This window comes from Vidua chalybeata, chromosome 24 (genome assembly GCF_026979565.1).
Source record: "Vidua chalybeata isolate OUT-0048 chromosome 24, bVidCha1 merged haplotype, whole genome shotgun sequence".
Lineage (NCBI taxonomy): Eukaryota > Metazoa > Chordata > Aves > Passeriformes > Viduidae > Vidua > Vidua chalybeata.
The window spans coordinates 5835561-5862275 of record NC_071553.1 but is presented as its reverse complement, the minus strand read 5'-3'; the positions used below and the strand labels follow the sequence as shown (position 1 = coordinate 5862275).

The 26715-nt window shown below is 47.7% G+C and overlaps 1 protein-coding gene across 3 annotated transcripts; it reads right to left on the bottom strand.

The window, feature by feature from the left end:
* Nucleotides 1-1849: 1849 nt before the first annotated feature.
* HIPK1 (homeodomain interacting protein kinase 1) lies at nucleotides 1850-26415 on the bottom strand. Of its 3 annotated transcripts, none has more exons than XM_053963797.1 (16): nucleotides 26314-26415; nucleotides 24318-25395; nucleotides 19646-19769; nucleotides 17549-17668; nucleotides 16655-16741; nucleotides 15649-15833; nucleotides 15199-15361; nucleotides 14618-14840; nucleotides 13640-13761; nucleotides 11941-12075; nucleotides 9366-9508; nucleotides 9030-9212; nucleotides 8298-8513; nucleotides 7796-8034; nucleotides 7316-7452; nucleotides 1850-6418 (listed from the first exon to the last, which is right to left on the bottom strand). In XM_053963797.1, the coding sequence occupies exons 2-16, from the start codon at nucleotides 25391-25393 to the stop codon at nucleotides 5933-5935; spliced, it is 3639 nt and encodes a 1212-aa protein (XP_053819772.1). In that variant the 5' UTR covers nucleotides 25394-25395; nucleotides 26314-26415; the 3' UTR covers nucleotides 1850-5932. The 3 variants fall into 3 exon arrangements, with proteins under 3 accessions (XP_053819772.1, XP_053819773.1, XP_053819774.1); XM_053963798.1 differs by having other exon boundaries at nucleotides 9366-9505; XM_053963799.1 differs by lacking the exon at nucleotides 11941-12075.
* Nucleotides 26416-26715: the final 300 nt, after the last annotated feature.

The following is a 26715-nucleotide window of genomic DNA, read 5'->3' as shown; positions in this document are numbered from 1 at the left end:
CCAGGGCTGGGAGGGGATGCACTGCAGGCTCCACCAAGCCTCTGGAGCCGTGGAAACCTTCCCAGGACACCCACGGAGCTGAAATCTCCGTCAGGAACACGGAGAGCAGCCAGGGTGGGGACAACTGTCACTCACAGGCTCGGGGAGAGCCTCCTGGTCCTCCTGCCCCACGCTCCTTATTTGTGCTGAGGCTGGCAGTGAGCGCTGGACAACAGAGTTTTTCCAAAACTATGATCCCAAAGAAGAAAAAACCCCAATTCCAGCCCCAAGCTGCATCCAGGGTAGGAAAGAACGCCTCAGTTATTTGCTGGCAGGTAACGCACCACAGATCTGCTGTCAGCACAGTCAGTGAAGCAAATAAAACCATTTTTCTTCTCATTTGCTATTTCCTTTGATTGCCTGACTCCTGGTAATGAGGAACGGCTGTGAGCAGCCACATCTGCATCCCCAGTAACGCTGTGACATGTCCCGTGTGACATCAGCCAGGGCAGCGGGTTTGTCCCCTGGGCAGGGACAGTGCCAGTGCAGTGCCAGCACCACGGGCACCGGCCCCAAGCCCCTGTCCCCCCCTGAGCCCGTGTCCCCCCCTGAGCCCGTGTCCCCCCCTGAGCCCGTGTCCCCCTGAGCCCGTGTCCCCCCCTGAGCCCCTGTCCCTCCCTGAGCCCGTGTCCCCCCCTGAGCCCCTGTCCCTCCCTGAGCCCGTGTCCCCCCCTGAGCCCGTGTCCCCCTGAGCCCCTGTCCCTCCCTGAGCCCGTGTCCCCCCTGAGCCCGTGTCCCCCCCTGAGCCCCTGTCCCTCCCTGAGCCCGTGTCCCCCCCTGAGCCCATGTCCCCCCCTGAGCCCATGTCCCCCCCTGAGCCCGTGTCCCCCCCTGAGCCCGTGTCCCCCCACATCCTGGCTGCTGACCCAGCAGCCCCTGCCTGGCCCCCCGTGCTGGTTTCCCGTGGATCCCCCGGGCAGAGCCATGGGTGGGACGTGGCAGGTTGGTCACTGCCCTCGGCCAGGGCTGCCCGGCCACTCGCTGGCCTTTGGGGCTGCTTGCCCGAGGTGGCCCAAGCAGTGGTGTGGGGAGGGAGGGAGGGATGGATGGAAGGATGGATGGATGGAAGGAAGGATGGATGGATGGATGGATGGATGGATGGATGGATGGATGGATGGATGGATGGATGGATGGATGGAAGGAAGGATGGATGGATGGATGGATGGATGGATGGATTCATGGATGGATGGATGATGGATGGATGGATTCATGGATGGATGGATGATGGATGGATGGATGATGGATGGATGGATGATGGATGGATGATGGATGGATGGATGATGGATGGATGATGGATGGATGGATGGATGGATGGATGGATGGATGGATGGATGGATGGATTCATGGATGGATGGATCCATGGATGGATTCATGGATGGATGGATCCATGGATGGATGGATGGATGATGGATGGATTCATGGATGGATGGATGGATGATGGATGGATTCATGGATGGATCCATGGATGGATGGATGGATGGATGGATGGATGGATGGATTCATGGATGGATTCATGGATAGATCCATGGATGGATGGATGGATTCATGGATGGATCCATGGATGGATGATGGGTGGATGAATGGACACTGCAGCTCTGTGCCATGGATACAGCTGAGCCCGGTGGCTCTGTGGGCACTGGCCGTGCCCAGGCAAGGCCCGGTGGGAGCCGCAGTGGAGCGAGTGTGCTACCTAGTGCCACTGCATCCCAAATCTGCATCCTGGATCTGCATCCCGCACCATCGACACCTCCTTCTGGACACCCCCGAACTCCTCTCCCACCCCCCTCAACAGACCAAGTGACCAGATGAATAGAGTACAGAAAATTAACCCTTTTTATTGATGCATTGCAATTGTTCTACATTTTTACCATATTATGTAGAAAATACTTAAAATACAAGCTACTTTGTAAAACCAAAGACAAACATTGAATCCAAAGATAAACTATGTTTTCACAATGGACCCTTCTCCCATATAGTTAGTATTAAATTTTTAAATATCTATTTCTTTTGTTAAAATGATTTTTACATACCCCCTAAGTACATCAGCAATACAAACATAGATCAGTAATTGTCAGAAACTACCTGTATCTAGCGGCTTGTAAAAAGGAAGAGCACAACCATAAAAGAAAGTTAAATTTTACACAGTAACTAGCATATCAAATACATTTAATAAAGTAGGAATTCCATTGCAATATCAAGGATTCAAGCAGAAATACTAACATTACATATAATGTACTGCTACATGTAGTGAGATAGATATAGTTCAAGCTGAATCTGAAATCACACATTATATAAAGTTTAGCAACAAACAACCATGTGGACATGCGGCACCATTCAGAAGTTTAAATAAAATTAAAAAAAAAAAGAAAGCAGGGCTGTGCCAATCCTGTCATTTAGAAGCAATTTAGTTTCATGTACTAAAAGAAATTGCTGAGTCAGAGGTAAATTACTGCATCCCATCAATTAGGTGCTAAGCAGGAAAGCCTCAGGAGTTGCCTCTGCAGGGGCTATCACAGCTGCAAATACAGGTCAGGTAAGAGAAAACTGATTGAACAGCTCAAGAATCACACAGACAAACCTAGCTGGGACCACTAGCTGGCTACCAAGTATTCCAAAGGTGAATCCCAAACTAGTTGTGAAGAAAATTAAAGGATGCCAATTCCTATCCAGAGATAGCAGACTTCTCTCCAAAAATGTGTAGCAGGCTCTGACAATGAGGAGAGTCAATTCTTGAACCCAATTTGAGGCTGGATATGCAAGGGAAGAGGGGATGTATCTCCTTAGAGCAGAACACAACACACCCAAATTGGGCATCATATACTGGGGCCAGACTGGGAGGCCCTGGCCCTGCTGGGGTGGGGTTTGCTGTGTACCACAGAGGAATTCTGGGGTATTGTTTGACAGTTTGTTCCAAATGGAGCACGTTTGATTTTACCTACATCATTTCCATCTCATCCTCCCTGTTCCAACACTTCTGGGAACTTGGGCAGTGGAGGAGATGTCACCGTGCTTTGGGAATACATTTGATTGGGATTAATTGTGTTACAAGGTCCTCTAAATGGACATTTCAAGCTGCTTTTTTTTAAGGGAAAGTGGGCAAGTTCTCAAAATTATTAGCAGATTTTGCTAGAGGTCTTTTTTTCTTTTTTTTTTTTTCCTCTCAGTGAAGTGTTTTCCATGAAGTCCTATTTGTGAAACAGGGAGTTGGAGCTTGGTTTGCCTTTTGGTGGAAAGGCACAACTCTGTACCCAAGAGGTATCTCAAGGCAAGTACTGAACACAAGCAATGTCAAAAAAAGCAACAAAGTGCCTACAGCAACAAACAGCATCGTTTGCAGCAACGATGTGGCACAGCAAGGTTGGTTCTCCGCACGCTCACGGAAGTGCTCCGACTACAAACACACTGAACATCAACGGGGGCTAACGCTACCGCCCAGCTCCACAGCCCTCCATCCCTCCCTAGTCCCTCCACCTCAGGCCAGTCCAGGCTTCCTGCTAGCAGGAACGTGGGCTTGCACAAACGGCTCGGGCATTTCTTGCCACAGCCGGGTCAGGACTGGCCCCCTTCCCGCTGGGACGGAACATAAACTGGGGTTCAAGGTTACCAAACCTCTTATTGCTGCAGTAACACGACCGCTCAAACCAGTTTATATCACCCTTTTGGACAAGATACTTTATGTGTTAGATGAGGAGTAATTCCTAGTACAAGGGACCCAAGAAAACAAAGTGTAGTCCAAAACCTGCACTGATTATCCAAAGTGAGTATTTCCTCTGAACACTAACTAGGGCTACAGCTGACAGACCTTCCCAACAACTCCACATTAGCAGTAGCATTATAAAACTTTTTAATGGTATTATGTGCTTTACAGCAGGCTCTCTTTGGTATAAATATTCTATCACCAAGCTAGCAATATTTTACACGACACATCTGCTATTCCTGTGGGGGAAGGTAACGCTACACTAAACCTAATAAAAGTGATTGCACGTATTTAATCACTTCTGCAATATTAGACTAAACATTCCAATGCATTCCCAGCACTACCTTATCCGAAATGCACTGACAGACACTAACAGTACATGTGCCATTTCAAGGGAAAGCTTCAAGGGGACATCGCTTCACTGGGAACAAGAACGGAGCTGGGATGAGAGCGGTGACAGGGAGAGGGCTCTGCACCATCCTGCTGCTCTGGCTGGGGGAGCTGGGTGGGTGAATTGCTTCAATTCGACGGGGGCTTGCTGGTCCCTCGTAAGGCAAGCTCACTGTAAACTCTAGTCACACTACATCATCATTTAAGGCACTACAATAAGGGGACACACCAAACAACTCTTCATCACACATACCTGTGCAAAACAAATCCAAGGTATCCTTTCCTCTCGTGAAGCTCTACTCCTCTCTCAGTGCTACAGTGATGAGCTCTAACCATTGCATTATATCACATACATTCCAACATGAATCAATTCATTTTGGTTTAAATACAAAGGATACAACACTTCCATCCCCAGGAACGTTTAAGAATTAGACAAACACTAAGTACAGAGTTCAAGTATAATCACTACACATTTTGATTACAAAGACAGAACATTTGGGGTTAGCAGGAAGTTTTGCTTGTTATATTTTTCTAATCAATATGTACATATTTCATTTTCTGTAAAATATTAAAACACCACCAATACAAAACTTCTAAAATAGTTTTAAATTCAGTAATAAACTTTAAAATCTGGATTTTTTTTTCCTTTTTTCTTTTTCTTTCTCTTTTTTTGTCTTGTTTTTTCTTTTTTTTTTTTTTTCTTGCAATTCCTACATGCACGTACTGTTTACAAGTCTTATTAAGAGCGCTTTAGAGTAGCTGCTGACATATCCAGGAGGATACGCTCACAGGAGTATAAAAAGCTGTACACATCGATACAGTGATGTTTCATTGTATTTCAAATTCATCTCCCTCCTAAATGAATCACGTGAGGCAAAAATATTTAAGAAAAACAGAACAAAGCAAAGCCCTGTGCTTCTGTGAAGGAATCCAGCTCCATTATAGGGCCAGCATCTAATAAGCTGCAGAAACCAAATTTTAGAGCAATGCTGCATTATTCACTCTCAACTGGAGACAACAACAACACCCTGACAGAGCTGCTGAGCTCTGTCACACAGTGAGATCCTGAATACAGTTTGAACCACTTAGAAGAATTCTGCAACGAACACAACAGAAATTCAGCTGGGTTATGGAGAATTTTGAAGAAAACAAAGCAGACTCCAGGGTTTACAGGACTCCTGAACGTATCGTGTTGCTGGCATAAGGCAGCTGCCTCTACCAGTCCTTAAACAAAGCAGAGGAGTAAACAAAACACCTTTGACAGAAACGTATATGGAGATGTAATGGCTTTTCAGAACCAGCAATTTGTTAAAGACAAAGTGAATTAGAGAACAGATGTTAAAATATTAAATCTGATTTTAAAACTGCCCCAGCAACGTAATGAGATAAACATGCACTACATTTTTAGTGGCAACGTGGATTTGTGCAAGCTGCTGAAATAGAATCTGCAAATCTTTTTTGTTTAAGTTACACAAGTTAAAAAAGACATCAGGATCTGTCTTCTGAGACACTGATTTGACACCCCTTTTGATTAGCACAACAGAACGATTTTAAATAAATGTGACCATGAATTTTTTAAAAGCATCTATAAAAAGTAAGTAAAATTTTAAAAACTTAATTAGTGACCCTCATACTGGTAACAAAGCATGCTGCTCAGTTAGTGACTGAACTCACCAGAGACATTTGGGAACAACATACAACCAGATCAGGGAGAAACACAAACCAGGCAGTCACTCCCAGGCAAAGGTTCACCTGAAATCCTCTCCAGCCTCTCAGGCCCCTCGCAGGACAGTGCTTCACCAGGAACTACAAGTAGGAGTACTGGTTGATCTTGGTGGGGCTCAGCGGGTATCCAGTGTAAATAGCAGATCCTCTGGAAGCACCAATATAGGACTGGGGAGCGAACTGGTGTTGGTACTGGGCGGGGGGGACGTTGGCAGACGTCAGCAGGCTGGGCCCCACGCTGACAGGGACCTGGTGCACCAGGGTGCTGGGGTGGGCAGCGTAGGTGGTGTGGCGCGACGAGCCCTGAGGGGAGAACAGGTGGGCGATGGACGTGGTGGAGCCCAGCGTGGCAGCAGTGGTGGGGGCATAAGTGTACATGTGGGGCTGGCTGGGCAGGTGGGCACTGGCCGTGGCTGCTGCCAGGTGGGGATGCACCGGGCTGCTGTGCTGGAACGTGTAGGGAGCCTGAGAAATCGTTGACGTGAGGGGGGCCACGTAAGCTTGCTGCCGGCGTGGGACGGCGTTGCCGTTTCTCTCCTGGGAGGCCAGCACTGTGGTCTGCTGGTTCTGCAAGGGGAGGGAGTAAATGAGGTTAGTGGTCATGCTCAGGTGAGCAAGGGGCAGCCAGAGCCCCCTGATGGACACCTCCATCCCCCCTGACACACCTGCAGATCTGAGAAGGTGACTGCACTTCCATGGGGACAGAGGTGACACTTTTCCTCTGCAGTGGGGCCCAACTCGGGGGGTACCAGAGCTGGACAAGTGCAGGCAGGTCCTAGATCTGACCCAGAACTCCTCACACACCTACTACTCTGCACATTGGGAGGGTGGCAGCAGGGCTGCCCCGTTTCAGCACCACAAAACCTGTCTGGTGCCCATGCCAGAAGTGAACTGCAGGGGTAACAACTCCCTCTCCTCTGAGAGGCTGCTGCAGTGTGACCCAGAGATCAAAAGTCCTGACACAAAATGAAGTGAAACCAATCTTTTAATTGAAACATTCAAAGATGTCGGGTGCCAATTGTTAGTTTGAGAGAGAAAGTCCAGTCTTAACCTACTGGTTGGAACTCTGTGAGGTCTAGAGAAAGGTAAAGAACTAAAGAATTTCCTAATACTGTGCCTTCAACGTTATTCTAATTCAACAGCTGGACCTTGGTGTCACCCTCCCAAGTGGCAAGAAGGACCTGCTGTAAGTTAGGTGTGACAAGGAGCACAAAGAGAGACTATGGAGACGACCACACTTCCTTCTGCTGCCCTCTGCTACAGGAACAAATCCTTTGCCTTTGAGAAACCCCCCGTACTCCCCACAGAGCGTGTCCTACCCTGCACCACCCCAGGACAGAACCAACTCTGAAGAACTAGCTCTTTCAACTATTGATCCTCTTGCAAGCCAGCCTTCCTCCCTGCCTCAGACGTTCCTAAAGCAGCTCTGAAGCATCCCCAGGCCAGCAGAGGCAGTGGGCTCACCTGGCTGAGGTTGAGGGGCTGCACGCCGTTGGTGACCGCGCGGTGGGAGCGGTACCCCGTGGGTGTGATGCAGCATCCTGACGACTGCCCGCTCACTGAGGCCACTGGCTTGGTCTTACTGCTGCTGCTCAGGATGCCTGCAAGATGCCACAAGCTCAGTCCGCTCCTCCCCTTCCCACGCTGGTGGTAACCAGCTCTGGGCACCAAACTGACTGTTTCTGCCACAGAGACTTTAATTATGGTTTCAAATGTGACTAAGAAACCATCAGGAATGGTTACACATCTTCCTAAATGCAGCCAAATGTAAATGAAAGATAAATCTATCAATGACTATGAAAACAGACCAAGGCTTTCAGAACAGCAGCTGTGAAACCTAAAGCTGAGAAAGACCCACTGTGGAAAGTCCAAAACTGCAAGGATTAACGTGTCACAGGGACAGGAGAGCACCTGAGCCTTGGCAAAGCACACTGAGATACCCACCTGAAGCCTGGGTGGCTACGATGCAGTCATTGAGCTGCATTTTCAGGGGTGGGACGATGATGGTGCGGGAGCTGGAGCTGTCAGCAGCGGCTCTGCTGGGCAGCTCCAGGGCCCCCCCAGTGCTCCTGAGCGAGGACAGGGGGTCTGGGGCATAGGGGCTGCTCAGGGACGAGTCCGAGTCAGGGGAGTCGTTGACAGTGACGTAGCTGATGACGTTGGATCTCTGCTTCATACCCAAACTGCAGGGGGAAAAAAAGACAAAATACAAATGGGAAATGTTCTAGCTTTGCCCACCACATTACATGTCTCCCTCTGGGATCTCACACCCTCCCTCCTTGTCAGATAAAACTCAGATTAACTACAGGCACAACAACACCGAGATGTGATGGGGAATATTCTGTCTCAGGCAGCTCTTCTGAGCCTGCCCAGGGCTCTCACATTGTGTTCCCCTCTCTCCCTGATGCGTGAGCTGAGCCCAGCCCAGCCCAAATGAACATCCCACCTGGCAGGTTTGTATTTGCTGTCCTCCTCCTCATCAGTGTCGCTGCGGATGGTGATGACACTGACAGGGGGGCTCGGAGTGTCGGGGATCACGATGGGCTGGTGCTGCTCCTGCACGGGGACGAGCACGTTGGAGGAGGAGGAGGTGGAGCGCAGGGGGCTGCTCCCGATCAGAGAGTACACTTGGGTGGGCACAGGCTCCAGAGATGAGCTGGGCCTGCAGGGAAAGCACAGCAGGGTTCAGCTCCAGCTCAGAGGCTCAGACAAACAGCATCAGGAACATGCAAGCATGAACATGCACACATGAACAGAACCTCAGTGCACAGAGTCAAACAGAAAAGTGCCACAGACACAGCCAAAGGCACTCGGGGATGCTCTGAATGGCACTGATCCCCCTGGACACTGCCAGAAACTGCCACCCCCCTCGTTCAGCACTTCTGTCACTTGCACTGCTATGGCACCAACAGCCCAGGAGTGTAAAACCCCTCTGATCAGGACAGCAAAGCACTTGGTCAGCCATGTCCTTGCACTCACTGAAATTACTGTAATTTAAATTGGCGACAACAGCACAAAGGCTTTTTCCAATACATCTTTAAATGCAACTGTAGCACAATAAAGTTACACCCTCAATGCCTCTGTGATCAGAAGATGCTTTTTTCACACCAAAAGGCAACGTCCACAAACAAGCTCATGGCTTTTCTGGGACTGGGGAAGGAAGCAATAGAATCCTTACTTGGCCGTGCTCGGTGCTGGCTGCTTGTTCTTCTTTGCTGGCACATTGCTGCTCTGCTGCTGCCTCACAACATGAGCAACCCCAACATTCAGAGGCTGTGCTGTGGCCAATGTCACGTGGTTGGTCAGCAGAGATGGCTGTTGCATGAGAGTGCTGTACTGATTTCCATGGGAATGTGCATTCCTGGAGCAGAGAAGAAACAAGAGACCCAAATCCCATGACTACACTGCAGGAACCACGAGCTGCAGCGAGCCCCTGAGGGGAAGGGAGACACTGTGGGCTCTGTGATGGATGTATTCCCACTTGGCAGGGAGCTGGAGCTCCTGCAATCCCTACCTCCAGTCAGCCAGCTGCTGGCTGCTGCCGATGGTCTCTGGGATCACGGCTGCTGGCTGGACAGAGTTGTGCAAAGCAACCCCTGGGAGCTGCTGCCAGGTGGAAGGGAGCAGGATCTGCTGGGTTCCCCCCGGCCAGGCCTGCTGCAAAACAACAAACACAGAGACGAGGATCACTAGGCTTCAGTTCCTGCAGGGGCAGGCAGAGATTTGTCCAAGCAATAAATGCACTGGGGTGGATTGTTAGCTTGCAGAGATACAGCTCATCCTTGCATGTTTTCCCAAGGACAAGAAAACCAGAAGAATGAGCTTCCCCAACATTTTGCTGATCTCTTTTATCGCTGCTGTCACCTGGAGAAAACAGTGTTTATATCGTGCCAGGTACTGCACTGCCAGGTGTGTAAACTTACACACTGTTCTGCTGAAAGGTCCCAAAACATGAAACCAATTTGGTCCTTTCTGCTTTTCTGCCTTGCAGGGCTCACATTGAGAGAGATGAGATGGTGTCATTATTGTGGAAATTCACCCACCCCAGCTGAAGCATTTAAGAAAAGCCACACTGAGGGATAACTTAGTTACATGAAGGCAGGTTCAATTCATGAATATTATCAATGTTCCTGCCCAAATAAATTTGACAGCGTAGTATTTCCATTATTTTAATAATATATGGCTTTCTCTGAGGCAGCTTAAACTGCAAAACCTGTTGTTTCAAATTCAGTATTTCTGCAAGCAACAGATCCACTTAGTGCAAATAAATACCAGATCCGAACAAGAAGCCTTCAAAGCAGAGAGCTGCTAAAACCTCTGCCAACATAAGCGGAATAATAATAACAACAATAACATTGAAAAAATAAAAAAATAAAAAGAGAAATATGTTAAAAGTCACACCATGCGTCTTTCCAAAAGCCAACACCTGCACAAGACAAAGCAGAGAGTTTAATACAGCAAGATATAAATTCCCAATGAGAGGCAGAAATCGGGCCTTCCAAGCGACGAACTGTTTTGACAGAGGAAGGACAAAAATATGCAAAGCTTAGCAAATGGCTAATGCAAACTCAGGGGAAGCAGCAAGGGAGAAGTGTTGGAAGCACTAAAGGTGAGCAAATTCACGCCAAAGGCTCCCAGAATCCAAACAGAACTTAGTCAAGTCCTCCAGAGAAACTCAGAATGCAGGCTCAGAGTCTGGAGACAGCCGGCTCTGATCTCCACTGCTGTACAGGGGAGTTCAACCTCAAGTCCACTGCACACACACAGCAGAACAGAATTTGCCTGTTGAATCAAAGCCCAAATACACTTTGGAAAACATCACTACCAACTCACTTGTGTCCCAAGCTCTGCTATAGTCACCCCTTGCTGTTTTTGGAGCCCAGATTGCAGCCTTTCAGCAATCAAAATTCAACAGGAGGAAAGAAGAAGCACCCCTGCATCTGTTTAGCTCAGAGCTGTGACCAGGAGAACCCCACTCTCCTGCCTTCCCATCCCCAGAACCAGGGAGCAGCTCACTTGGTTCACAAGAACTCAAATGAGTGGGTTTAAATTTCAGGACAGGTATGACTCGAGCAAATTCCACTTCAGCAGAGGTCTCCCTCTCAGAAGAAAATGACATTCAAACTACCACTTTAAAGCCACAAGAAACAACATGGTTCACACAATGGAATGTGCTTTGAAGGACATGTGAGGATACCAGCACTTCAGTGCACTGCAATGTTTTCATAAGCTTCACTGATCTGATTCTGGAGTTTTACAATGACTTCTTTGTGGCACTTGCAAAGTTGTTCTGATGCAGGTGCCAGAATACAGGAGAGGATAATTTTGCAAACGTACATTTTTCACAGGTGTGTTCATTCCCTTCCCCCATCCTTTTTAAAAATTGTTCCAAATTACCTAAAAGCTAGCTATTGTCATTTTGGATACTAGAGCTCACCTTTAATTTCAACCAAGAAATACATATCAACTGAAAGTATCTGTGAGGAACAGAATCTTTATCTGGATGAAGCAAGCTACGTGTGATTGGCTATAAATAACAAAAGGCCAGAAAATTATTGTCAATGTTCAAGAGAGGTTAAGAGAAATCTAGAGCAATACATTAAAGGATTTGCTGTCATTAGGGATTTTAGCCTGTCCTTAATGATCTGAAACGTTTCTCCATACAAAGCAGCTTTACACGTGTTGCAAACAAAATATGGAGCTAACTTGCCAAGTAGGTCAAATTCTGGCCATCCAGGTACCTGTAGCAGAGTCAAGCTAAAGACTGATTCCTTTGTATTCCACAATCAAAAGGCAAAGATAGGAGAGTAAGTGAAGAACAAGAATGATTACAACTCTTCTAGGGTCTAGTTTAGAAGAGCTGTCAATACTAGGCTAGCAAAGGTAATAGTCAATGGATCTGGATTCTTTACAGAGCCACACTAAACGTCAGAGTCAGACAGTGCTTCAGCAATGTTGGGGAGGAAAACAACAAGACATTAAGATGTAGCAAGAACACAGCCACAAGATGGCACATGCTTCCATGCCCTCTGCAAGTCTAAGTTAAAACAAAAACTCAGTTAGTGAACACAATCAAGGGAGGCAATTACCAGTACTGCAGCCGTCTGTTCGACCAGCGCCGGCCGGCCGGCTGCGCAGTTCAGGGTAAAGGGCACCGCATACTGCGGCGTGATGGTGGCTACTTGAGGATGAAGAGTTGCTACCATTAGTGGTGTACAGCTTCCCTGAAATGTAGATCAGGCAGTGAGTGAAACACACGAGCTGAGGCAGGTAAGTGCAGGTCAGTGCACCGGGCGGCAGGGCCGGGCGAGGGGCACCGCGCCGGCGCCGAGGGAAGGGACGCACCGACACCGACACCAACACCCAGACCCTGCACTGCTCCACAGGCACCTTCACGGCCTGAGGAGAGCACGAGGAACTGGGAATCTCCAGTGCAGTGACACAGTTCAGAAGCCAAAACAAGTTGGGGAAAAATCTGGGGACAGGACCTCTCCGATGACACAGTTCAAAAGTCAAAATGAGCTGGGGAAAAATCTGGGGACGGATGTCTCTCTGATGACACATTTCTAAAGTCAAAGTGAGTTCAGCTACTGGCACTTTACTGGGTCCCAGAGGGCAAGTGGCAGCCACGCTGCACTAGCCATGGCACAGACTGCACCCCGGGCAGCTCCCTGCACTTGCTGTCAGACCTTCAAATCCACACATGGAACTCTTGAGAAAAGGTAAACTATGGGATTTCATGGAAGGCACAGCAGGTCTTTGGTGTCATGAAAGAGCAAAGTTATCTGTGGTGAAACCACCCAGACATGTATTAGTCCATCAACTGCCTAATTTAAATTAGATTCTTGGGGTACAATTTGCACTCTTGGATTCAGGTGGGCCTTCAAGTGGATTCAGTTTTTTGGATACTGTGACCTGTATCATTAATACTAAAGACACCAGCAATCACAGAATGCCACCTGAATATTTGGAATGAACAAACTAAAAATTACTCCTCTACAAGGTCAGTAAGTGCAATACACTGCCTGAAGAGTAAAACTAACAGAGTTTGTGTAAATGCCAGCAGAAACTAAAACTATGCAAATAAATAAAACTGAACTTAATTATAAAGGCAACTATAAATTTTCAGTGAATAAAACTTGTGAATCACCAGGCACTTATTGTACATTAAAGGATTACTTTCTGGAAATTAAAATGGCTTTAATTTATGACACATTACTAATAGTTAAAACAGCATTTTTAGACTGATTTGTGAATTTTGGAATTGCATGTTGCTTAAACTGCAAACTGCAGAAATAGATATGTCATTGCTACACAATAATTCACACTAAGAATGTAACTAGCTGAGAAAGATTCAGAAATAATTGTGTTGATTTAAAGATGAAATTTTAGCACGAGTAATCTGTGTTGTCACCTCTGTTTACCAGGATCTCACTTCTCACAGCAATGGTTTCTCCTGCCACGTTTCTAAAGTGTAGGCAAAAATGACCAGCACTGCCTTACAGGCAGTGTCCATGCCTGGAAAATACAGCCTGTTTTTAGCAGCTGAAAACCACGTATTTATTCCCATTATTAAATCAAAATCCTAAAACCAGGGAGGTACATGACATAAAATAGTTCAGACTTTAAATATTCCAGAAAAACAAAACAAAACAAGAAAATACTGTCTTAGAAGTGACCTGCATTTAACCTTTCAGTGTGCCCTGAGAACCCCCTGCACTCAGGCAGGTTCTCCTGGATGGAGGAATTGCAGTTGAGCCTATGAGGGGTTTGGGGTGGTTTTTTTACCTGTGTGAGAACTCCAGACTGGATCTGCAGAGGCTGTGCTGCAGGTGCTTGTGGCACAATTGGGACAGCATTTTCCATCCTGACTGGGAACCCAGAATGCTTTGTAGTTGCCTGAAGTCCAGCTGTGGAGGACAAGACACATCACTAAGCTGCACTATTCTTTCATTTGTTTCCAAAAATCAAATTCCTACTAGGTAAGGGCAGGTGATAGGGTCGGATTAAGGGATAGAAAAGCTTTGACAAAATCCCAGTAAACACCAGCTGAAGCAAATACTTCTGCACGCTGGGATCCTGCAGGGCCATGATGGACAGCCAGCCCTCAGCAGCTCAGCTCTGTGCAGTCTGGTTTGCAGAAGCAGTAACACACACTCCCAATTCCAACCTGCTTGAGACAAGCTGAAAGTTCAAACCTTACACCATCAGTTCCCATGTCACAAATAACCCTCCAGACTAAGAAAATCCAGGTATCAGCATAACTACAGAACCCTGAGGATGAACAGAAGTATGAACAGAGCTGCCTGTGCCAAGCTCACTGACCCACGACCTGGGACAATCTGCTGGTAACAAAAACCTGCAGCACGGTTGTGAACTGAGGCTCAAACACCAGATATTTACTCTTGAGATAACAAACACAGCAAGAACACACTGATTTTCAGGCAGGTCTGGCTCCTCTGTTCCCTGCTTTCTGTGGAATGCTGCTGTGTTCAGTTTGGGGGGAAAAACTGGTTGAGCAACCAGCTGGAGCTTGCAACCCAGGCAGGCAAGGTGCTGTCACCTGTTCCAGCACGACCTGGAAGGGAATCAAGCTGCCTGCACATGTCTGACCTGGTTCTGCACCTCCACCTGATGCAAGAGCCCCGTGTGACACCCACAGAGAGCTCTGCTCTAGTCAGGCTTCTCTCAGTTTGGTGCAAATCACAACTTCTGCTGCCTTAACTGAATGAAAGCTCAGCATCACACAAAGGGTTCTTGGCTTACTTTGAAAAGCAGGGGGACAAACAATGAAGGTTTGCTGGAAGGGGTCTGTCTGTGTGCAGATCTGGGTGGTTCCAGGCTGCAGGGAAACGCTCTGCTGAGCCACTCCTGCCACTGGGGCTGCAGAGGATGGGTACAGGGCAGACTGGTAGTTGAGCAGGGAGACGTCCGAGTTGGCCAGGGAAAGAGTAGCAGCAGCAGTGGAATTGGAAGCCAACACACTGGCCTAGAAAAATAAACAAAAAAATCACTTATCTCCTGTAATTTTATCTCTCCTTGTTATAAAACAAGCAACAGGAACCATCAATATTAAACTAGGAGGAAAGTACCTGGAAAATGTTTGGGGTAAAAGGCTTAAGACAACACAGAACAAAAAACATGAATTGCACCCAATTAACTTATGCTGCTGAACTGACAAATTTTCAATACATGAAGTAAAGAGGCTCCTTGGCCTGAGCTTTGGAAAATTAGACTTTGAGACAAGACTATGAATTTTGGGGAGTAGTTTAAAATTTGGCCTGAAGACACCAAATCAGCCTACTCCATGTCTTTGATTAGGATAAAATAGGTGGAAGATGCTATACCTGGTTGTGTACTGTGTTGAGCTGGTTGTTAAAGCTCATTGTCAGGTTTGTGCTTGTGTTAGGAGCAACGTGAGTGGTGAAAGGGCTCTTGATCTGATTCACTGTATCATACATGTTCACTCTTCTCTTGCAGATCTCCATGTTCTGAAAGCAAGATTTCACACTGGAACAGAATGACAGAAGGAAAACATCAGATTTGTAAAAACAGGACACAGATGTGACAGATTCCCAACTTTATGCACGTGCTTTAGGTTTAGGTTCTTTTAAACCAACAAAGAATGTCCTAAAACACGAAAAGGAAGCTTATGAACATTCCATTCCTTACACATGCCATTGCTGTTTTCAGATCAGCCAGGAACTGCAGAAAATAGCACTGACAGAAAGCTGGGAAGTGCTGCTCTGTGATCCCAGCAAATCCTGAAACAAAATAACCCATCCAAGGGAGCTTACTGGTTACTGTGGGGGAAGTCCAGCAGATGTGCCATTGTAACAAACGAATGGTTCAAAGTCTTCAGTGGAGTAATTCTCTTATCTGCATCAATTGTCAACATTTTCTTCAACAAATCAATGTATTCCCTTCGGTCAGCCTTCTCTGCCAACATGTCAGTCCCTTCTAAGTCTGTAGACATATTCACCTGGAAAATCAAATGGGAGCAGTTCACACAAGCATCAAATTAACTGCTGCCTAACAATTCAATAAGCTCACATCACACAGAAATATTTATCAAGCATTTCTGTCTCTTAGCCAGACCAATTCCAGGTATTACAGTGCTAACACACTGCCTTTCCCTTGCTCGTTCTAGGGGAGAAAGTCAAACTTGCACGTGGGATTCTCTTCTCAACAGGGAGTTGGGTCTATTCAAAGGGACCAACCAGGCTTCATTCTCCACCCACTGACAAAATGCCTTCATGTTTTGGGGGAATCTATTAGGGGCTGGCAAGCCAGAATGATTCCACTTTCTCTGCACAGATGTAACCTGAGGGTAACAGCTACAACAGCGACAGAAAATTGGTATTTAAGATTTAAGGCCTCATGATATTAAAACCACTCAGATATTCCTTCATTTTACCTCTAAAGAGAGAATGAAAATAAGAATGATCTGTAGTTCTTGTCACTATTTCCAAAGTCTAATAAGAGGTTTAATCCTACAAACACATTTGAAGGGGCTCAGCTCTCCTGCTGCTCTACTATACTGGGAACAGGCTGGGCACACTCCTGCTAACACACAAAAGAAATCACAAAACATTTCAAACAGGTTCACAGTTAACATTTTGACTGTTTTTAATCCACTGATTTCTGATGCAAATTGGCACCACTGTAAACCTCCACCAGTGCTCTGAACTGGCAGTGGAAGAGGAATGGCTGCTCATTTTTAGAGATCCCCCAAAAAATGGAAGTTACTAAATTATATGTGGAAAATTCATGAGTTATCTGTGTCCCAAGATCCCCACACACCTGCGCCATATCATCCAAACAGTTGAATATATATTTCCGAGCTTCTTTTGATTTTATTCCTGTTTCCAACTCATGTTCTTCTGGGGTCTATAAAAGAAAACATTAGCATAAACGGAGATATTGAGTATTGATAAGGAAAAAGCAGCAAGAAATTGCTGAGGCAGATGATCAATTTCTGCTTTCAGACACACCACACACCAGCAGCTCAAACCCAAAGAGCCCTGGGATCCCATTCCCCAGCTGGAAAGATCATTCATTGCAAAGCAGAATTAACAACAGGGTGACTTCATTTCAAGGCTTCCTTGGCTAATGCATTAGCCAAAAGAACTGAAGGTTTCTGATTTAGGAAGAGAAGAGGCTATAAATATTTTAAATCCCTCTTCTGCAAAGAAGAAAGGCAAAAATCCCTTCTTTTTGCTGCTCAAAGGCAAATCAGGCCTAAATCCCATTCTTTCCTGTCCTCTGCCAACCCAAAACCAGATTCCTGAGCTTTGGAACAAAGCTAACTAACAAACCCATCAGAAATGGAGCTTGCAACCCAGGCAGGCAAGATGCTGTCTTAAACTAACAAACCCATCACAAAATACTCCATATTTTCCTGGTTGGATTGTCAGGAGATGACAACAAGATGACACACTTCCCTGAGAATGAGCAGCCCATAATAAGCGCCCATTATCTCACTGATGGAACACCCACCCTTTGCTGGTGCTATCATCACTGCTGCTTTTGTCAGAGCAGCACCAGGAGCTCTGCAGAGCTCTGCTCCCCCAGGCAGCCCCGTTTCAAAGCCAATCCTCACTCACAGTGTTTTCACAGCACGCCAAAACTGGGTGGGAATTTCTATCGAATCCTCAACGAACAAAAGAGAATTGGGGATGGAGGAGACACACAAACCTTGAGCCTCCACAGTGGGTATCCCAAATTTGGATCTCTGTTGAAAAACCTGCTTGTTTTCGTTCCTGCACTGAGAAGATACTCCGCTGGAAGGCCTTGAGTTTGTGAAATATAACGAATCTAGGAAGAAAATTACAAGAGTGAGGGCTCCCACCATGAAGAATTCACAGCTAATGGGGTAATTAACAGCCAGGTTTCTTCACAGCTAATAGGAAATTACCTGTAAAGAAAGACTGCCCAGATATGCAAAACTGCAAAATTAAAGGGACCAGTATTTATAAAACCATTTCTGCAATCACTTCTGCAAAAATTTTAGGTTTTAAATGCATCTTCCTTATTTTATGGAAATATTTTTTTGCTAATGTATATGCAAGCAGACTGTAGGTTTTCAAGACAATAAACAGTGTAAGAAATACATATTTTGAGGGGGAAAATACCTCAGAATTTATCATCTATGTATAAAAAATTAAAGGCATGATTATCCAAGTAACATTGCTGTACCTGCCTAGACAATACGCTAGGCACACAATTTCAAAAAATTTCAAAGCTCCCACTGACCAAGAAACCCAGACCAAATATCCTCAAACATATCTAATATACTTATTTTTACATGTTAAAAAAAAGGGCTCAGAATTTTAGAAGATGCACCTGAATCCTTGTGATGGTATTGATAAAACACTGGTAAAGAGATAACAAATAAAAATATATGCTCAAAAGGAAAGAAAATAGCAAATTTATTAATAACTCCACAGTGTTAAGGTAACTATGCCTTGATCAAACCATCAATTACAGATCCTTTACCTATCCTTAGCATTTCTTATTTGCCAAACTCCTGCTATGCCACTGTGCCAAAACAGGGCACTGTCACAGCTTGTGATCACATGAATTTATGGGCTCACTTTCCAGTTAAGCCAAGGTGGATCCAAGTGTCTGCACGTGCCTATTTCTTGTATCTACACGATAGTTCAGGTAGCAGTTCTATTTTTACAGGACATAACTTCTGCTTTACGGCCAAAGGGTGTTTAAAAAAATAGCTGTAAATCCCATCCCAGCCCATGAACTCATTCCTGGAGAGGTCCTCTCACAAGTTCCACCTCAACTTTCACTTGCTGCTGCAGAATCTCAAAAAACATGAAAGCCAAGTCATCCTCAGTCTTCAAGGGAAATTCAGACATCAAAATGAACTCCGTGAAGTCACACCCCACGCTGCCTCACAGAGGGCTGCAAAATCCTGTCATTAAGCAATGGAAAAAGCAGTTCCTCCCCAGCCACCTACAGCAGCAGATAAGGTTCTCAGAATTACACAAAACTCAGTGCACAAGGAAACCACCAGGCCCTACCTCAGCTACTTTCTAACTCATTCTGCTCATTAAGGTACCACTGCGTTTCCTTCGGAAATTTACAGTGCTGGGAAGACACATGTAAGACACTTAGTAAGTTTTCATGTATTTTATCACATAAGGAAACCCATACCAAGGACTGCAACAAGATCCCACCACAAAAGCCCCAGTGGAAAAGCTACTCTGGGAAAAAACCCCTCTCACAGACTTTTTGTCCTTTTATAGGCACTGACTAGGCCAGGTAATAATGCCAAGTATCCACAGAAAGGACTAATTAGTTCAAGATGCCTCTCAGAGTCTTGCCCTTGGATTCCAAAGACAGCTTGAGGCTCACACTTTGCATAAAAACTGAGGGTTGCTGTAGGTATTAACAGGGCAGGAATGATAGGTTTGCTCTGTCCCCACATGGAAAAACTGCCCTCATGGTGAAATTACAGAGGGTGTTTCACACCAGGACACGCACACCTCGCTTCTGCTTTGGCAGGAAGGTGTTTCAACAGCTTCTGGGTTTGGAAACCAGGGGTTAACTGCAAATTGGCCCCTTTTTTGGACAGGATACACTCAGCTCAAGTGAAAACACACAGAACCCCGTGCTCCCTGCCCAGAGACAATGGGAATATCACAGAGAGCAAATGAGCTCAGACAGCAGCAATGTGCACTGATGAAAGCTGATGCAGGACACGGGGGGTCCAGGGGGGTTTGGACACTGAAGATCATGGTTTCATGTGAAGATCCCACGTCCCCCACGTGCTCTCACCTGGTCGTACTCAGATGCTCCTGGATACAGAGGCCAGCCCAGAAACAGCTCAGCTATGACACAGCCCAGTGACCACATGTCAATGGCTTCACAGAACGGCAAACCCAGGATGATCTCGGGAGCTCTGGTAAGGGAAAAGGAAAGAAAAGGCCAAAGTCAAATCTGCTCTGAAAGCTGCATTTCCTCCCTGTAAACCACTCTGGGTAAAGCCCCTCTACACACAAGTAAATCTGTGTGAATATAAATTATTCACTTTAAAGCAGAAGTTGTTTCCTTGGGTGGCCTAATGGATCCCAACCTTTTTTTTTCACTTAGGTGGATTCTTTTATTGCCACGGTGCCCCCTCAGCTCCCAGGAGGCCTTTATATCACAGTGGCATAAAGCTTCTCCTTGAGTAATCAGTTTAATTACACTTGACAGCATGTGAGGTGTCCCTGAGACAGCACACAGCACCACAGAATTATGGAGAGACCTTCAAGATCATCTAGTCCAGCCTATCCTAACAGAACTGGGAAGAAAAGCTCTGGCAAACAGAGACTTTTCTAGGAGGTCTTGAGACCCCAGGTAAGCAGCTGCAGGAAGCTGCCTGCTTCATGTGGGAAAGAAGAGCACCTGCAGAGCCAGGAAAAGGAGCTCCTCAGAGAGCAGCTGGGTTTCTATCAGCAGGTTTTCATGCAGGGTTTGCTCACAGAGTTTCGAGTCTAAAATGGATGCAGAGAGCCCAGCTGGAGGTTGTGTTTCAGGTTTCTGTGCACTCAACCACACCTAATGCAAAATGTACCTGTCTGGCCCAGCCTTTAAGGGGAGGTGGTAAAAAAACCTCACACTCCAAGCAGGGTTTGCTTCTCTAACAGGTTGGAATTTCAGGGAGACTTCTGTCTGGAGCTGACTCATAACACAGAAGGATGTTTTAATAAAGCTCTTCAGCTACACAGAGTTCTGAAACAAACTGAGGCTGTTCCGGCAGGAGAAATTCTGGCCCTACATTTGCATAGAGCACAAAACCCCAGGTGCTGCAAACCCCAGGTGAGCTGCTGTGGGAATTTACCCTGGAAAGTACAGGAAGTACAAAAGCCTTGACCTTCATCATGAATAACTAACACAAGAGCAAAGGAAGACAGAAAAGCCCTAAACTCCAGGCTATCCATTTCCTGGTTGTGCCCCAGGGCTTGTGTGGCATTTCTGGTGTTACACTATGGACATTTCAGTTGTTAAAAAAGGCTCTGAAACCATCTCTGATCCCTCTACTGAATTCTAAAAACCAGGGCTTGCATAATGTACAGCTGTCAGTAAATTTGACACTGCCCTCCTCGACTCCTCAGCCTCCCAAGTGTTTGTCCATGGCAAGAAGTGACTCCCCAGTTAATCACCCTTGGTGCCACGGTGACACAGATACACCTTTTGTTTTAGCTGTCTGCACAGGTCTCTCCAAAACAAAGGCACACAGCCCAGCTGCTCAGGCACAGGGCACCTGAGGAAGCACAAGATCAGAAAAGGACAGGCTGGATGGAGCTTGGAGCAACCTGGAATAGTGGAAGGTGTCCTTGCCCATGGCAGGGGTGGGATGAGATGAGCTTCAAGCTCCCTCCCAACCCAAACCAGCCTGGGATTCTATAAAAAAGATAAACAGCTGAAGCAGCTGCCTGTTGCAGTGAGGTCACATTTATTCTTTATTATTCAGATTTTATTATGTCTGAGCCCCCAAAACCAGAGCCATGATGCACCTCCAGTAATCAGAGTAATAGATCATTCAAGCTAAGACATAATGACACTCTCCACTCAACACTGGTCTGTTTCTAGATCAGTGTTGTTCCTGTTTGGCTGCTCCTGGCAGTTGTTGACTTTGGAAAGGTTTCTCACATGTGAAAATATAAAATGATTGTGCAAGTACGAGCAGTAGCTGATATTTGAATGCTGACTGTCCTGCTAACATTCATATTTTAAGGAAATATGCTAGAATGGGTACAACTTTTTACAGGCTAAGAGGTGCAAACCAGAGGCATCTCTTTCTACACAGCAGAAAAAGTACAAGTCATACATTTACACAGGAGCCCTCCTTGCCATTACAGTACAAACTGTACTGCCCCTCTTGACTATCCTGATGTAGGAATTTCCAATTCAGAAAGGACCCGGACCTGTCATATAAGGCATGCTGCATTTGCACTGGCAAACAAACTAAAATATAGATGGCTTGTGGAATATGCAGAGCATGCTAATCCTTCTCTAGTGTGCTAAAACCCCCCCACCAATTCCAATGGAAATAGAGATTGGTTGGTCTTTCACTCCAGGATGGAATAGACTCACATATTCCTAAATCTCAATACCATGATGATAGCAAGTTGAAGTCTTGTATTTTATTCCCTGCAACTAAATAAATGAACTTCTCATGAGCCACCTGATTTCATTCTGATTGCAGGACAGGGCTGAGAAATCAGAATTTCTCTCATCTCCTTTTACACCACTGCAATTAGCAGCTCTGTGAGATGTGAGCTGAACCAGGACAGCAGGCAGAGGTCACTTCCATAGCTGCTCTGCCAGAGATTAAAGTGATTTTACCATCTTAAGCTCTTTGAAATAAAATCAACAACACTCTTTGCACAGATGCTTGCCAAGCACTGCCTCCCAAAGCTGACAAATAAAATACACTCAGGCACTCTCAGAAGAGAAAGGACTCACAGCAGCCCCAGAAAACTGCAAGACTCCCTGCCAGCATTTCCAAACACCCCATGTTTGCACCTGTGCTTTGGGGTGGTGGGAACACGGGGCCTGTGCAAGTGCAGCAATGCAGGAGCAGCAGGGCCAGCAGGGAGCTGGATTAGCAGAGTTAGACTTGGCAGCAGGCACTGCTGCTCCCCAGGCCAGCATGGCTGGGACAGAAGTAGGTCATGGAGCCCAAAGCAGAGGTGAGAATTGGATACTCCTGCACCCTGCAGCTCCCCCAGTGCTCAGGGCCACCTCCTCATGGCCCAAACTGTCCAGCCCTACAGTCTGTGCTCCACACTGGCCCACAGGCAGCACCATAATCTAATCCTAGATTATGGATTTTAGTAATCATCACCATTAGACTAATTACATATCACTAAATACTAGATTTCCAGATCACAGCATTCTTCACTCCAGCCAAGCAGACAGTCCAACACCACCTAATCCCAGGTTATTTGCCTTTTTGGCAGAGTCAGTCACCCCAGGGAGCTGAAGGGGCTGGAGTCCAGTGCCCCACACACAGATGGAGCAGGAATTTCCCTCCCTGCAGCCCCTGGAAGATTCCTATCACCCCTCACTGCTCTTCCTCAGCTAAATCTGTTTTCTGAGATACCAGAAAATGGAGAGCACCATGGGCCTCCCCAAACTGCTTTGCTGACACATGTGGCAAGTCAGATAGAGCAGATTCTTGACCAGTGGTCACCTCTTTCCATGCAATAACAACAAAACCGATGATATGTTTTAGAGAGTGAGTGTTTTTACAGAGCTGTGGGGCACAGGGGACAACTGCACTACAAAAAAAAAACCCATATTGATACCAATCAATAGTTTAGAATTGGAAAGATTGGTGCCAACAAGCTGAGCAAAGATCATGAGCAATGGATTAAGAAAAGTCTGTATCACATGAAAGGAATGTCATGGAAAGCTGGTACTGGGTGTTAGTTAAAAAGAAAAACAACACAAAAACAAAGGCAGCGAGCACACAGGGAGCATGAGGGATGAGCAGAGCAAACCTACAATAAGCCAGGCTTTAAAACTGAAGTGAGCAGCCAGGGAAGACATCAAACAGGGCAGAGACACAGGGTGGGGTGGAGTGTCTCAGTCCTGTCTGGTCCCAGCTGGAAGGACTAGATACTAGTTCTGAGTTTTGCATCAAGTGAGCTCACATTCCACCCAAAGCAACCCCGACAACACAGCACAGACTCTTCACGGCCCTTTGAAGCCAGAAGTTCTTTCTGCATCCATTTATTGAAGTTTGCTGCTACTTAAATTCAAATACAGACTTAACAGAGCCAAGCTGGAGGAATAATTGAAAGAAACAGCACAGCTTGCTTTACGCACAATCTCTGAGTTTTAACGTTTCTGGCCATAATTTATTTTTAATTCTTGGGCAGGACTAGGGTAGAAGACATCTCCACATATTGCCAAGGGAAGCAGAGATCTTTCTCATCACTGCTCTAAGGGGGCTGCAGGTCTCATGAAAGCATGACTTAGCCAGGGTTGACACAGGAAGTCATGTGCTCCTGAAGAGGGTTTAGACAAAGATGAAGAATCAGAAGAAACAAAAGCGAATAGAAATTGGCATCCCTTTGACTTCTCTCCCTTCTCAATGTCCAAGGTTGATGGACTAGTTTCAGATCCTAGCAGACAACCTCAAATGCACAATTTAACACTTCTCCCGTTTGCCACTTCATACAGTGTCACAAGCCAGTGTTCAGGGTAAAATCAACTCAGTGCACTGACCCGGGGGGGAAAGGAAGGTGCTGGGCTGCAGATTAGGCCACCCTAAGGCAGACATTCTATTTATTTACATCAGCTTTCAGAAGAAATCTCCAGGAAACATGCAGAGCTGACGATTTCCTGCTGCCCCTCAGCTGGGGTTAGACAGGAAAGCTCAGTGTCTGCAGAAGGAAGGCCCAGCAGGATCAGCCTGATTCAACCTGGTTCAGCGAGCAAAGGCAGCGCTTACCTGTAATACCGTGACTGCAGGTACGTGGAGCACACGGCCTTGGACACGTGGCTGGCTGACCCGAAGTCTATCACCTTCACTCTGTAGGGCTGGCGTGCAGGATCCACCAACATGATGTTCTCGGGCTTCAAATCAGCGTGGATCAGACCCAAGCTCTTCAGCTTCATCAAGGCAGTAGCCACTTGCTGCAGGATGGGCCGGATGTATTTCAAGGGCAACGGACTGAACTTGTTTTGCTTTAAGAAATCATATAAGTTCTGTTCCAGCATCTCGAAGACAAGGCATGTATGATTCTTGTGTTGAAAGCACTCGTAGGAGCGGACAAAGTTGTACTCGTCAGCATTCTCACTGCTCAGGCGAGACAGGATGCTCACCTCGATCTGGCCCTGCCGGGCGTAGGAAGGGTGGTTCTTCAGGATTTTGATGGCTACAATCTCCTTCGTGCTACGTTTCCAACATTTCGCCACCTGCCCGAACGTCCCTCGTCCCAGGAATTCCAAGACCTCATAGCTGTTGGTCATAGAGCACAGGATCTCATGCTGGACCAGCTGATAATCTCCCTCCCCACTGGAGCTGCTGCTTTTCGTGGTGACCGTGGTGGTCGTGGCCGCAGCACCCACCGCAGGTCTGTTTTGCAGCATGAGAGGTGGATGTTCCTCGATGATCTGCACACTACCGTTGCTGTCGACCTCTTCACTTTTCCTTTTTAATCCACATTTTTGGTATGGTTCCAGCAAAGAAACGTTGCTCCTGTGGGTGATGGCCTGGCTGCTCTGGAAGGACGCTGTGGCGCTGCTGCCGGTGCTGTCGGCCGCGGTGACCACGATGTGCTCAACGGAGGGAGCGGGGAGAAGGAGGTTCTGGTCGTAGGCAGGGATGCTGAAATTGGCTACCTGATGAGAGGAGCTGGCTTGCCCTTGAGCTGCTGGGAGGTTTTTGCTGTGGGTATAATACTTGTCACTACTGCTCTGTCCTGAAACATCCCAGACAGACGGCTCCACTTTCAGTTTCTTGGCACTGCAGAAGGCACTCGAGGATACTGACGGAGGGGAGAACACCTGCAGCTGTGAGGCCATACCTGGAAAGGAAGAGGAGAACTCGTAAGGAGCAGCAGGCTGGGATGGACAAGATCCTCTATCTGCACAAAACCCAGAATGACAAAACCCCAGTGTTTTTCTGAGCACCATGTGGTGCCCACCACTGAGGAAGGGAACCTCTGTAACTGCTGCCTCCAAGGGCATCACTGAGCGAGGCTGTACAGGGGGATTACTGCATTTGAGAAGCACACAGCTCTTTAGCCAGATCTCTAAGGGCTAAAGGAGTCCCAGGACACGACTGGAATCACAGAGTCAATTCGCTTGGAATGACCTCTGAGATCATCGAGTCCAACCTGGTGGCCAAACACCACCCTGTCACCCAGACCACAGCGCTCAGCACCACGTCCAGTTGCTCAAACACCGACAGGGACGGTGACTCCAGCACCTCCCTGGGCAGCCCGTTCCAGTGTCTAACCAGTGAAGAAATTCCTCCTATTGTCCAACCCAAACCTCCCCTGGCACAGCTAAACACTCTGTGCTCTTGTCCTGCCGTTGTTACCCGGGAGAGGAGCCCGATCCCCACCTGGCTACACCCTCCTCTCAGGGACTTGCAGAGAGTGATAAGGTCACTCCCGAGCCGCCTTTTCTCCAAGCTAAAAAAAGCCGAGCACTGGAGAAAACAATACGGACGATGGGGGGAGCGCAGGAAGTGGGAAGACCCTGCGAGAATTACGATCCCGTCCCCAGGCCTGTTTCCTAGGCACTGTAAAAACAAGAGTCGGTGGGAAACCCAACCCCGGCAGGCCCAGCCTCCCCCCCGGGGCAGCGCCCGCCGGGCCGGGCCGGGCCGGGCCGTTACCGGAGCTCGGGCCCGGCCCCGCCGCCGCCCCGGCCCGGCGCGGGGGAAGGGGCGGGCCCGGGCCTGCCCGCCCCGCCGAGCCCCGCCGCCCGCAACTCACCGCCGGTGGGGGGTTCTCAGCCGCGGGCCGGACCTGCCTGGGGGACACGCGGGGGTGCGGAGCCCCGCAGCGGGCTCATCATAGCCCCGCCGCGGCCGCCGGCCCGGCCCGCTCGGCCCGCGCTCGCCGGGGGGAGCCCCCAGGCCGCTCCGCCGCCGCCGCCAGGCTCCGCCGCGCCCTCACGGCCCGGCCGGGCTCCCCCCGCCCCGTCCCGCCGCCGCCCCGGGCCCGAGCGCCCCCGGCCCCGCCGCGCTCCCGCCGCCGCTCCGGGCCCCGAGCGCCCGCACAGGCCGAGCCAGCCGAGCCCCGAGCGGGCGAGCGCGCACGTGACCGCGGGGCGGGGCGGCCGCAGGAAGCGCCGGGGCCGGGCCGGGACGGGCGGGGCGGGGCCGGGGAACCGAG